This window comes from Chenopodium album, chromosome 26, assembly GCF_948465745.1.
Source record: "Chenopodium album chromosome 26, dcCheAlbu1.1, whole genome shotgun sequence".
Lineage (NCBI taxonomy): Eukaryota > Viridiplantae > Streptophyta > Magnoliopsida > Caryophyllales > Amaranthaceae > Chenopodium > Chenopodium album.
Window position 1 is genome coordinate 30,521,533 of NC_137859.1, and position 14,720 is coordinate 30,536,252.

General features: G+C 37.9%; 1 protein-coding gene across 2 annotated transcripts; it reads left to right on the top strand.

The window, feature by feature from the left end:
• Nucleotides 1-59: 59 nt before the first annotated feature.
• Nucleotides 60-6,878, top strand: LOC145617863 (putative disease resistance protein RGA1). 2 transcript variants are annotated; one of them, XM_081672616.1, is made up of 5 exons: nucleotides 60-349; nucleotides 1,862-5,001; nucleotides 5,606-5,691; nucleotides 5,921-5,994; nucleotides 6,481-6,878. In XM_081672616.1, the coding sequence occupies exon 2, from the start codon at nucleotides 2,069-2,071 to the stop codon at nucleotides 4,961-4,963; it is 2,895 nt and encodes a 964-aa protein (XP_081528742.1). In that variant the 5' UTR covers nucleotides 60-349; nucleotides 1,862-2,068; the 3' UTR covers nucleotides 4,964-5,001; nucleotides 5,606-5,691; nucleotides 5,921-5,994; nucleotides 6,481-6,878. The 2 variants fall into 2 exon arrangements, with proteins under 2 accessions (XP_081528742.1, XP_081528743.1); XM_081672617.1 differs by having other exon boundaries at nucleotides 1,875-5,001.
• The last annotated feature ends 7,842 nt before the right edge of the window (nucleotides 6,879-14,720 follow it).

A 14,720-nucleotide genomic window follows, 5' to 3' on the forward strand; every position in this document is an offset into this window, starting at 1 on the left:
AGCTTAAAATTTTTATTCAAACTTGTTTATTAGCTTAACATATGAGTTTTGACCAAGCTTGGACCGCGCTTGTTCTCGAGTAGTTCACAAATACCGGCTCATTTACAACCTTAGTTTTGGGATCTTGCTAAAAACAAAGAATTCAAAAATTAGTCGCACTATTTACAATTGTTAATGTTCTTTGTAAATCGAAGAAAATGGAAAAAACTAAATCGAACGCCGACTCTAAATCGGTCACTTCAACGCCGGCGCAGCACTGCTTGCCGCCAATTTGTCGCAGCCAAACTTCCGGCCACCGTACCAACTACCATACATGCCTTCCTTGACCTGCAATTTCGTTTGAATTAAGGTATTGTACCCTAATTTTTTATTTTATTTTATTTTATTGGTAAATTATAAAAATGTATGCTGAAAATAATTAACTTATACAAGTATTTGCTAGAGAGAAAATTATTTTAGTTATATAAATGAGAAGATGAATTAAACTATGGAAATCATTTCAATTTGTTGGGTTATACTACAATTTTATTTTTAATTTTTTTAAGGGAATGATGCTATTTTCTCTGAATTTATTTTAATTTATTTTTTAAAATTGAATAATTGTATCCACTCCTACGATGTTTTGTAATTATGTTTCATTCCAACGAAAACTGCGAATAAGTTTTAATTTAACATTAGTTTTGTAAATCGCTCTTCATATGGTCCCTGAACTCTCATTCAGTTCACTCAACCAAATACAAGTATTAAAAACTGAGTAAATTGTGTGTGGTGCATACTTTTTAGAACGGAGGGATAATAATTTAGTGAATTACATTATGATATGATTGAATATTGCCAGAGTTGACATATTAAGGATTGATTAGCAGTTTAGTAGTAGGTTATAGATACACGGAGTATCATATATTACTTGGTCCATATGTAAATAAAAACGGAGGGATTATTAAATTGAATAGGCATGGTGCGTACTCTTTATCTTCATTTTTCAATGCCATAATTGAGTAAGAGCCTGTTCACTTCAGCTTAATTTCGGTTCAGTTCAGCTTCAATCAGTTCAGTTCAGTTTGGCTCCTAATTTCGTTCTATGATAAAATATTCATTTCAGCTTTATTCAATTCAGTTCAGTTTAGCTCCAATCAATTCATTTCAATAAATGTGGACAAACCCTTAAGTATGTGAGGAAATTTGGATGCTATGATTGGAAAAAAAAAAAGTTTGACTATCTTTTTGCTTATGCGAATGTTAATATTGAAACAACCTTATGTGGTGCATACTTTTAACTTTTTAAGTACGGAAGGAAAATAATTAAGTGAATTATAGCACGATATTTGGTGCAATATCACACTTATGCTAAGACAATATCATTATATAAAGGAAATTTTGTGTTTTACAACCTATAAATAACACACATTTTAATATTACCACCCAAAAAAAAATTAATTTGATATACCCGTTGTGATTTGCAATATCACTCTTCTATGAAACTATCATTATAATAATTACTATGTGATATAATAATTGATAATACCAAATAATTTATAGATACAAATTTGGACACTTGAGTCAAACATGGAGTATTGCTTTTTTTGATACGCGTCTGCTTTCGGTCTTTTTTAAATTAGAAATATCATATTTTAAGGTTGTTCCCATTTTTTTTTAAAAAAGAAGATCGTTAAGCATCCTATGCAGTCCAAAAAGCTAAAGTTCATTGGTTATTTAAACACAGTCGCAGAGCAAATGCACTCACTGTTAAAAAAATTAAAGAATACCATATTTCATAGCTTCATCTTTTAATTTCTCTGCTCTTTCTTCTTCAAAACTCTGCTGTAAAATGGATGTTGCTACTGCACTCACTGTTGCTCAGACGTTGTTTGCAGCTTTACAGTGTGCAGAAGTGCGAAACCTATGCTCCTCCTGTAAGTATGAATCTGAGCTTCAAAAGTTGCTCGGAACTGTCAAAACCATCAAGAAAGTCCTCTTGGATGTCGACTCTCAGTGTCGGGAGCTCACAAATGAAGGCCAAAACTGGGTCGAAAACCTCAAAGATGCCGTCTATGATGCTGATGATCTGATGGATGAATTCAATACCATTGCTCAACGCTTGAAAAGAATGCCTGGTGGTAAGATTTCAAAGAAGGTACGCCGTTTCTTCTCCTCTGAAAACCAACTGATATTTACTGCTAAAATATCAAGTGAGATTAAGGAACTTAGAGAAAAGTTGGATAGTGTGACTAAAAACCATAAAGATTTTGGGTTTAGTGAGTTGTATAAGCCTATCAAGAGTAGAGAGAAAACATGTTCTTATGTGTTTGAACATGATATTATTGGGAGAGATGCTGACAAGGAGATCATTGTGGATTTGTTGTTAAAAGATGACGTGGAGAAACATGTTTCTTATGTGACTATTGTGGGGATTGGAGGGCTGGGAAAAACTGCTCTTGCACAACTGGTGTATAATGATCATAGGATCAAAGAGGCATTTAAAGGAAATATGTACTGGGTTTGTGTTTCTGAGAATTTTAGCATGGAAGATATCCTAGGTAAGATGATTAGTAGGGAGGGGCTTGAATTTGAGGATCTATATTTGGAATTTCGAAATAAGATAGAAGGGAAAAGGTACTTGCTTGTTTTAGATGACGTATGGTCTGAGAACTGTATGAAGTGGGCTGAGTTGAAAAAATTCTTGATCGTAGGGGGAAAGGGAAGTAGGATCTTGGTGACTAGCCGCTCCAAGAAGGTAGCAGGATGTATTGGAAACTATCCAATTCATGTGTTGCCTGGTCTTTCGGAAGAGGACTCTTGGAAATTGTTCAAAAAAATATCGCTTGGAGAAAGGGAAGACGAAGCAGTCACTGGTCTAGTTGAGATAGGTAAAGAAATAGTGAGAAAATGTGTCAATGTGCCGCTCTCAATAAAGGTGGTAGCAAGTTTGTTGTGTGATCAAGATGTAGCAGCTTGGCGGTCATTCAAAAGTATTGATTTGGCTAAATTATGTAATGATGATGATGATATAATGCCAACATTGATGTTTAGCTACTATAATCTTGCTCCTGAGTTAAAAAGCTGCTTTAGCTTTTGCTCAATCTTCCCTGAGGACTACGTCATTAAAAAGACGGAGTTAATTTGTCTCTGGATGGCACAAGGATATCTTGTTCCAAGTTCTAAGGATGAGAGCATGGAAGAAGTCGGTGAAAAATATGTATATATTCTATTGCATAGATGTTTTTTCCAAGACATTAGTGGGAATGGATTTGATGACGTTTATTCATTTAAAATGCATGATCTCATACATGAACTTGCTAGAAAAGTTGCAAAAGAGTCTGCAAAATTTACAGATTGTACAAATGATTTAGAAGGGAAAGTTCGCCATCTAATAATTGATAGTAATGAAGGTCTGGCTACCTGGTTTCGCTCAAGTAATTATCCAGGTAAAAGTTTGCGTACTAGTTTGAGTTATTGCGATTTGACAAATAGCGATGTGGATGCTATTATTTCAAATTGTAATCACTTAAGGGCATTTGACTTGAGTTTTTCTATCACTCAAACATTACCAGATAAATTTGATAAATTATTACATTTGAGGTACCTTGATCTGTCAAATAATGATGAATTGAAGATGCTCCCTAAATCGATCACCAAGCTTCACAATCTACAAACTTTAAAACTATTTAAATGCAGACAACTAAAGGAGTTGCCTCATGACACAAACAAACTAGTAAATCTTAGAGTGTTGGATATAGATGAGTGTGATAGCTTGCTTCATATGCCAGCAGGGATGGATAAATTAATATATCTTCACACACTAACGTCGTTTTTAGAGTATGATTTTGATGAACTAAGGCATATTAAAAAAGGCAAGCTCGTAGACTTGATGACTCTTTTTAATAGCCTCAGAGGTTTTATCAAAGTTCATCATAATTCAGGCAACCTCGATTTTTCAAAATCAGATTGTATGTGTGCTACACTAGAGTCTTTAAAATTAACATGTTTATTAGCTTCTGGTCACAAAGAAGGTCACGAGTCAGTGCTGGAGAGCCTGTTATTTAGTAACCAATTCCACAAGATGAGGGTGGAGAATTATGGTGGTACTACGTTGCCAAGTTTGGCGCCAGGGCTTGTGAGCATCGAATTGGAAGAATGTGATGAATTGCAATACCTCCCATCATCACTGAGTCAACTTTGTCATCTCAAATATCTTAAACTTAAGATGTTGAAGAATGTAGAGTACATAAAGTGTGACGCACCATCTTCATCAGCTATATTCTTCCCCTCTCTTGTGAAGTTAGAGATACGTGAGATGCAAAAATTAAAGGGATTGTGGATGGAGGACGCTGTTTTTGTTCCATTATTTTCTCAACTCCGCGTTTTGCACATTACATATTGCAAGGGATTGACATACTTTCCTCCATGTCCACACGTAAAAGAACTAATACTACTAAATGTCAGTGAAGCACTGACATTTTGTATGGGAGGAGGCGGTGTTCAAGGCATTCCAATCTCATTGAAGAGGTTGAGAATAAATAACTCTTGCGTTTTCAATTCCTTATTTAGGGAGTTTGTGGGAAGCGTTGATCTCATCGAGTTGAGTGAAGTACAAAATTTGGGAACAATTAGAGAGGGATTTCAAAGATGTGGATCTTCAGTTCGAAACCTCGTAGTTGGGTATTGCAGGGGATTGGAGAATCTGGGAATAGCATGGAAATCTCTTCACTCTCTTACTTCCTTGGACTTAAGATATTGCGAAGAGGTGCTCCTACCAAAGGAGATTAAGTACTTGACCTCACTTCAATCCCTCATCCTTGATCGCTGTGAATTCAAATCGCTGCCAGAGGAAATGTGCCACCTTACCTCCCTCACGACCCTCACAGTTATAGGTTCCAGGCCTGAGCTCAAGGATAGATGCCAGAGACCACACGGGGAAGACTGGCCCAACATACGCCACATCCCGAATCTGCATATATATTGACGTCTACCATCATCAACATACAACTTTAAGGAGTCGAGGTAGAATAACTTATTGTATCTTTTTAATTTATTTAATACTGTCTTTCTGGAATAGTTTAATTTATAAATTAAAATTTTCCCATAACTAATTTGATAATTGAACAAAATTTGTCATCAAAGGAAACAGCTAAATTAAAATACAAAGTACACTTTTTTAATGAAGATTTTTTTTCCTTTAATAAAAATATTACACAAATGATTTTCTATAATAATTCAATGTAATTGATAACTTGGTTAGTGTAGTATTTCCTATTCAATAGCATTCAGATTTTTTTTCCTTATGTAAATCACAACACCTATATCTGCTCTGTATAGTCTTAAACAAAGCAATCAGCTCTGTAAGCTTTTACAGTTTCGTGATCGGGGCTTGTAACAGCTGACATGAGGTCAGTCAGTCCTAATATAGTGAACATTCTGGATTGTAGTCTGATTAATGTACAATAGGTCAATAGCTTACTATCTCAATTCTTAAGCAGTATTTTCTATATAATGCCCTTAGGATCTTTTTAAACAGAATGTTGTGCTGTTAGCTTTGCTTGTCTTTCTCGCTTAAGCTCTATGTTGTTGATATTGAATATTGCTCTATTGTTTTTGCATGAGTTAGGCGAGGGGTGCTCTCTATTCCTGACTGATTTGCTGGGGGTATTGGTTGCATTTCATGCTTAAAAAGAGATCTTCTGATGTTTAGAGGTAATTAAATATACAGTTGGTCTACATTTTTATTTAAATATACATGTTTTGCTTAAGTATGACATTTATGCATCTGTTAAACTAATTGTACCAACTAGCAATGGTTTTGGCATTAAAAATTTGAGAAGCAAAGAGCTGAGAAGATCTTGATTTCTTACATGTAAGCTGCTTCATTAAATTTGTTTCCGCAACTGAAGATTATAATACATCCATTTCCTTTTTCTTGTAGCTCTCAAAAAGAAGATGTGCTTAGATGATCACAGATTTTATTACTTGAAGAAAAACCTTCTTGGGCCTATCTCGGTATGTAACCAGAGTTTCTAGAATTATGTAGCTTCCATACTAGTGCTTGGTAATTTGTTGCCTTGTAATCATCAAGAAAGGAAAGAAAAAAACAAGCCGGGGCTGGCCGGTGTATTGAGTTGAAAAATATGTTCTCTTGTCTTTCATAAAAAGGAACTTATAAAAAAATGGATAACTCTTTGCTTGTAATTTTTAAGAGAGAATCCCTAGCCTAGGTGGTGTTGAATGTTACACACCAACATGCATAAACTGAACGAGTTAATAATTGTTGACAAAAATGTATGCATAATTTTATCAACAATCAAGAGACCTATAAAACTGAAAAGATATCTATCTGTCAGAATAACATAGAGACACATTAACTGAATGAGTTTAAAGATTTCTAATCTTACTAAATAACACACACATAAACAAAATGAGTCTAAAGAGAGTTCTGTTTGATCTCTGTTATGCATCAGACTATTAGTAATTTTTATTAATTTTCAGCCTTTGCAGGAACATTCTATGGCAATGGCTTTTGGATGTAATAGAGAGTTCATGTGTTATGTGAAGTGAAGCTTTTACGATCGGAGAAAAAGTTACACTTAATTTGCTGCATGCTAAGCTGTTCATGTGTTTAAAATTTCTTTAAACAAGCTCTTTCTCCAGTTACTTGCAAGTTGACCCTGTTTCCAACTTGAGACTTACCAACAGCAATTCGATCTAGTAACGCATTCTTGACTTTGGTCATGCCATATAGGCTCACTCGTTTCCATGTCAAGTGGATCATGGTTGAGTTGTAGCTGCGCAATGCTACAGTACTTGGGCGAAGAGATGACTTACTGATGCATAGTTACCTGAACATTCATTGTACATGCAAATTTAAGTGTTTTGTATCTTTGAGTACTCTAGTGTCTAATTGATCTTCTATGTATTTCTTCTAAACTCTAAACTTAAACACTTTGTTTGTACTATATTAAGTGTGATTTAAGAAATTACAATGTACATGAATCAAGTACTAATTGAACAAAAAAAATATTATACTCTTTTTTTTTTTTAAATGCAAATGAGGTACAACCAAGAAGAAAAGAAAACAGCAAAAACATATAAATAAACGACCAAATAAACTCTCAAGGAGGCATTAGGCGAGGGAAAGCCACACCTTGAGTGTCCACATTGAGGATCCTACGAAGCTCCAAAGGAGCACTACCGAGAATAAGAAGTCTATCCTGTTGAGCCACACCATGATTAGCAAGCCAGTCAGCAGCACGATTTCCTTCACGAAAAACAAGAGCCACCTTAACCTCCCAATCATCCTTATTTAACAACTCGTGGCAATAGTTGATCAAGTGAGCACACTCACCACTTCCATGGGCATTCGAAATAAGAGCTTGAACACACGCTAGATTATCAAGTTGGATTTGAAGTTTGTTTATGTGTAAATTTCGAGCAAGTTCCAGACCTCTTGCCGTTACTTCAGCTCTATAAGCATTACAGTGGCCATAGTTAGCAGAGAAGGCTGATATGAACTGACCATCATGGTTTCTGATAATTGCACCCCCACCTGCAGGGCTAGGGGAACCCTTTGCTGCACCGTCTTTGTTCAGAGCAAACCACCCCTGGTCAGGTCTGGTCCAAGCCACATGTTGCTCAATTTTGCCTCTACTAGCACTGCTGCTAGCACTCTCGCCATCTGCATTGATGCTGCGCCAGGTTTCTTCAAATCGTACCTTGAGAAAGGCTCCTACATCAACTGGGTTATCGTTACTTCGCCCAAAGATGTTGTTCCTGCATCTCCAAAGCCACCAAAGAGTAATAGCAAAAAACGTGGGCCACTCATCTGCTTACCCCTTTTCATCATAATCCAAATTCAAAGCTAGCCAACTCTTCAAATCACCTTGAAAGAAGTCAGGAGAGTTGCTACGACCTCCAATTCTTCTCTATACAATTTTTGCAGCAGAGCAATTTCGTAAAATATGGAGTGTAGATTCATCTGCTCCACCACATACAAAACAGGTCGGGCTTGCACAAAGATTGCGCTTGAACCTATTTAAATTCCCCAAAAGACGATCATGACAAGCAAGCCATAAAAACGCCCTTATACGCTGTTGTACAGGGGTATGCCAACTAACATACTCTGTTTGTTGTTAATGATACAGTTATGAGAAAGTTTAATTATATTGATAGAGTATACGAGAGTATGTATGGTGAACATCACCAAACTGGAGGAGAGCATTATTTTTATACTCCATCTGTCCCATTATACTTGGGACGTTGGGGTGGACACGAAGTTAAGAAAAGTACAAGTGGGTCCATCTAAAACATTTATTTATTATACTAAGTATAAAAGATTTTTTTTTTATTGAAATAAAACAATAAGTTGGGGTGGGGTGGGGGTAGTGAGGAGAGTGAAAATGTGACAAAAATATTATATCATTAGTAGTTCCATTCCATATTTAGTATCATGTCAAATATTGTGGAATGGACGAAAATGGAAATTGTGTCAAGTATTATTAGACAGAGGGAGTACTAGATTATAAAAAACAAAAGTAGTTGAGAGAATTGGAGGAGAAAGAATATGAAATTAATAAAGTATGATTTATGTTAGGTCCCCTAATTGAGAGAAATGAATTAAATATTATAAACTTTCCAAATAAGGAAATGAAGCAAGTATTTAAAAATGGTCGGAAAAATGGATAATGAAGCAAGTATTTTAAAAACGGGGGGGTATATAACTAGGTACATTAACTAAGGCCTTGTTTAGTTTGATTTATTTTTAAGAAAAATTAAGTTCATATCAAATTAGAAAAAATAAGTTCAAATCAAACCATCATTTTATGTGCATTTTTTATTGCTAAATATCTTTATTTTCGTAATGAACAAAATTTGAAAATTACATATTAATAAAATACACATTATGAATGTAACCAGATGTCACTTGATACATTTTTTCCTTATACTACCTCCGTTTCATAAAATGTGCAACAAACTTGTAGCACGTTTCCCAAAACAAAATTTGATAATGCTTGATTAACAAAGTGAAGGGTATGTGATTAAGGGTTGAGAGAGAAAGAAGAAATAATTAATTAATCAAGGCCACCACTACTCCACCACCAATTGCCATCTTCTCCTCAAACCACCCACCAGCAGCACCACTAATGCCGCACCAGCCAACCCGCATCACCCACCAGTAGCACCACTTACACCATCCCAGCCAACTCGCACCACCACTAAATCCCGAAACCCCGCCATGAACAAAATCCCAAAACACCACCACCCTCTCACTACCAAGATCCGAAACCCCTACGCACCATAACCTCCAAAAACCCCAACCCCACCTAACTTGCAGCCACCAAAACTTACCCACAAGGAGGAGCTACGACCGACTTTGACACAGGAAGATAGGAGATGCTGGCTTTGACAAGGGGAGGAGAAAGCGTTGGCGACAAAGTGGGGAGTAAGAGGAAGGGCGCAGCAAACTCAACGGCGACTGGATCAGAGTGGTGGTGGTGGAGTGGTGGTGGTGAGAGGAGAGAGAAGAGAAATAAAAGCGTTGTTGTTGGTGGTTGAGAGGGAGGAGAAAGAAAAGTTGGTGGTGATGGTGGTTGACAAGCTAAAGTCGTATCACCTAATCAAAAATAATTACCTAAGTCCACTAGCTTATGCAGATAGGGAAGTAGGGTCGAATCCACAGGGAAACTAGTCTTTCTACTCCTAATTAATTAATATAGTCTAAATTATTAAAGTAACCAATATTTGTTGTGATTATAAATTATACTACGAAGATTATGAGTAAAGAGAATAATTAAGGAAGAAATCAATAATAATAAAGCCTAGGGCATAGGTTCACTAATAAACAATATTCCAGGGTAAAACACAATAATCAATCATCAATGCATTAATTAATCAGATCATAAAGGGCTTTCGCTACGTATTACAATCACAGAATTAATTTACCGGTATTAAATCTCATCTCTCGAATCTCGACCTAACCATTTATAAATTAATCTGCTTATTGAAACTAAGCCTAAACATCAATTCTCATCTCTCGAATCTCGAATCAATGTTGCTAAACTCATACAATTAAACCTGGCCAAATCTAATTGCATAGCATTAAAACAATCAATAGGAAATCAATTAAGCATTAATAATCAACAATCATAGAATTACCCCCTTCATATTATTTATTAGATCCCCATAAACCCTAGAAGGAAGACTACTCAGACATAATTAAAACTAAGCAAAACGTAATAATTAAACAAGACATGAAAGAAAATAGAATGAATAAAATACTGAGATTAATTAAGAGAGAAATCGTACCAAGACGGCGGAATTACAATAGAGTTGAGGAACAAGAAAGAAAATAAAAGTCTAGAGAGAGAAAGTTGAGTAGAGAGAAGGAAGAGAATAAAAACTAGAGTAAGAGAATTATGAAGAAGTCCTAATCTTGCCTAATAAAATTACATTAATACTAAGCAAGAATTATTCGCTAAAACAAAACTGAACGGAAAACACTAAACACCTAAAACTACACGCGCCCGGTCGGGCAAGGGGCCGCCCGACCGGGCCCGCCTTTTTTTCTTCCTCAAATGCCTTCTCGCGCCCGGTCGGGCAGTGGCTCGCCCGACCGGGCCCGCCTCCTTTGCCTCAGATGTCTTCTCGCGCCCGGTCGGGCGCGTGCTCCGGGCGCGGGACCCTTCAAGATGTTGCTCCGCCCCGCCCGGCCGGGCGCGCCTTTGGGAGGAGAACCTGGTCCGGGCCGCTTCTCTTGGGCCACCAAAACCTCGATTGGGCCTCTTTTCCTCGGCCCAATCCGAGTTTCCTCCTTGGATCTTCATACTCGAGCCCTTAATCACCGATTTGATCCCTCCAATCGGTCTTGGGCTATCGAACTGGGTCGCGGTCTTCCAATACTTGTAGATGCTCCTCGGAAAACCCGGGAAAATGCTCCAAGTACGCAAATTCCTACAAAACTCAAGCAAGACTACCAAAGCACTAGAAAACACAAATTAGTAATAAAAGTGGCTCGTAGGAGCCAAAAACACTACTAATTACGACCAAGGGACGGGGATAAATATATATATAAAATGAACACATCAAACTCCCCCAAGCCAAACCTTTGCTTGTCCCTAAGCAAAGAGCTCCTCAATGAACGATAAAAACATGCCTCACCCCAATATAAAAATCAAGCACAAACGATTCAAGGCAAATCAAGTGAACATGCTTCAAAATCAACCAATCCTATCCATCTAATCACCTTTCCTCCCCCACAATTGTCAAGTAGAGCAAACCACAAGAGCATATAGAATTCAAGACTAGTGCTCACACACTCAACTCTCATTCATGTGGCGAGTAAAAGATGTACTCGATCGCTCTCCATCCCAACCCCTTTAATGTGAACAATGCCCTCCCAAACTCACAACACTCGTGTGTTTAAAAAGACATACACTCAACCTATTAGTCGACTCGGAATATGTCAAGTCATAACTTGCATTGATAAACAACACTTTCACATTTACACAACTCTATGCACAAGGTCGGAAGGTCTTTAAAGCTTGTAATGTAAGGCTAGGGTAAAGGGTAAGATAAATTTGGGAATATGTGAGAGAAAAGCCTTGCTAAAAGGGAGCCATATCCTAATAAACCCATGATCAAATATAATGATCATAAACATCTCCAACAAAACTAACTCCAACACAAATCCACCAAATATACTCCAATCAATATAAACAATCCCAACACTTACAAAATTACTCATAAAAATATGATAATATGGAACAAGAGTGAATAACAAGCTTTGAACTCATAACTTGAAATATTTACGTTGAAACTCAACTTTTTTTCTTTCTTTTCTTTTGATAAACCTTCACTTAGATATTTTGAACATGAAACATTTTTTTTCTTTTTGCTCTTTTTTTTTTCATTTTTTTTTAGAAGTTCACTTTCTTTTTTTTTATTTTCTCACTTTTTTTTTTCTTGAACTTCTTTTTTTTTTTCTTTTTTTTCCTATCACACTTTTATTTTTTCAAATATATACACAATAAAACTCATTAAAACAAAAATATGATCAAGAACAAATAACTTCTCAAACCCACCCAAATTGTGCAAATAAAGTGCACACTACAAACTCCCTCACCTCACTCACTAATAGCTCCCCCAAGCCAAGCTTGGGACTAGTAACCAATGGGGCAAATATGGCTTGTAATGTGGCTAAAAACAATAAAAGGGCACAAGCAACAACATGGGTAGCAAGAAGGGAACAAATGTATCTAAATAAATCTGAAGGCTACCTAAAAGAACAAATGCCTTCGTCCTCCACATGTGCATAATAGTGAGTCATGAAACACTACTCATAGTTGCAAATCAATACTCAAATTCATTGACATACCAGGAACTAATCACACATTCCTAACCAAATCAACTAGTCAAGCACTATATTCACAAGTAGTTGGACAAAATTGACGCATGTTTAGGAATCCAAGTAACTAAACTTCAAATCATGATCAACTAATCCACAATGCTCAAAATCAATTACCAAGAATCAAAACAATTTTTCTCAAGTATGGGGCACAGGGAAGCATGATTTACAATTCATTGGTTCGTATTTTTTGTATTTTTTGTTTTTTCAATTTTTTTTGTACTTTTCATATAAGGAAAGCAATAAACTAATCTAAAAAGCAATAAATCTAAACTAACAAAACACACCAAAAATAAACAAAAATAAAGAAAAAGGAAGAAGAAAAATATATACCAAATCCAAAAATCTCCCCCAAGCCAAGATCGGACAATGTCCTCATTGGCTCGAAAGTAGCCCAGCTGGCTACTCTTCCTCATCCTGGTCCATCCGAGAGGACCCACCTGCTCCACCACTGGAACCTGCACCATCTGCACCAAAGGAGCTACCACCAAAATAGTTAGCATGAAAAGTCCCCCCCGGCGGTCCCCCAAAAGGAATGTCCTGACCGTACCCATGGAACGAAGAATAGTCTGTGTAAATACCATGGGCAGTGGGATCCCTATCGTATCCCTGAGGTGGGGGCTGGAACCAGTCTGGGTAAACAGCATCGTCGGGAATGTTGCCCCGACGAGCGTAATCATCATAAATAGGGTAGAGCCCCCTACCCTGGTTCCTCTCTAGGTAGCCTAGCCTATGGTCGACAGAGCCAATCATCTTTCTGAACTCGGTCTGGGTCTGCTCTATGCGACCTATAGCCTGGCCAATACTCTGCAAGTCCCAAACTGGGTCAGAGTCACCGTAAGGGACGGAATAGGACTGTCGGGGTGGTGATGGTGGCTGTGGAATGGGTTGAACTACAAGCTGTGGTTGGGCCTGGGCCTGCTATGGATCCTCACCCCTAGCATGGGCAACTAACAGGGCATAAGTGTAGGACTCTTGCCCTGGGGGAAAGGCGGTCAGGTCTGGGTTGGGCAAAGGAAAAATGGGCAAGGGTTGTTCAGTCCCTGTCCTAATGCACCAATGGGTGACCTGGTTCTCGTCTACCCGCAACCACCCAAGCTCCTCAAGGTACCTAGAGGTCATGTAGGTGTCGGGTCCCATGTTAGTCATCCGGTGGGGTCCACTCTCTACAAAACCGGCCTTCTTGATGGCTATCCTAGTGATAAGGCCACCAAGACGGATGGGGGTAGTGTGGTGGTTGCTGGCCGTAGCATGCCTACCTAGGTGGTGGATGATATACCGGGCTATGTTCAATTTCTCATACCCAAACATGTAATGGCCAATTACAGCTAGTTCATTGGTCTGACAGTTATGGGGTTCATTCCTACCTAGGAAACATACACCGGCAAATCTTTGCCACATTTTAGGGACGGGGTGGTGGATAGGCCTAGCACTAGCATGTTGTGCAGAAACATGAGGAATACCAGTCAAAGCTAAATACACATCCTCCATTTTAAACTCGGCATTCCATTGTCTATTTAATTCCGGTTCCAGTTCAAACAATTTACAAAATTCCACAAAAGAGAGAGTGATGTTTTTATTATTAAGCCTAAAAATTAGTTTTGGACCACTTTTATGGTTTTGAATAACAAGAGAAGATAAGAATTCACAAGTTAATTCACGGTAAGTCGAATAATGCATATCTACAAATTTACGCATACCAATATCGTTCAAAAATCTCTTAACAAAGCCATAAATACCTAAAGCTTCTAAAGTGGGACGGTGTAACCACCGTGAGGGGATTACCTCGCGTCCGTAGAGCACCTCGAGCTTTTCCCGTTGCTCCGACGTCGCGATCTTGATCGTCGGCCACTGAGCAAGTTGAAGAGCCGAGTCATATTGTTGGGATGACCCGCTTGAACTCCCCCCGAGAAAGTTTCTGGCCCTCTTTGCCGCCATTGGAAGTGGTGGTCGAAAATTTATTTTTGTGGAAAATGTAAAATTTTGATATAGGAATGTAGAGGATGAAGAGAGGAGTAAGAATATGTAAAAAGTTTTGGATTTGGGTGAAAAATGAAGGAGAAATCTTAGAGAGAAGTTAGAGGAAATTTGAGTTTTAGAGAGATAAAATGAAGGAGAGTGAAAAAGGAATGAAGAAAGAAAGAAAGAAAGAAGGAAAGGAGAAGAAGAAAGAAGACGGGTGAGGGGGGGAGTGATGTCGCGCCCGGCCGGGCGGAATGGGGCCCGGTCGGGCGACCTTGACTTTCTGATGCGTCGTTTGCTCGTGCCCGGTCGGGCGCCATTTCGCCCGATCGGGCGATCTCCACAAAAAATCTACCCCTTTCTCGCG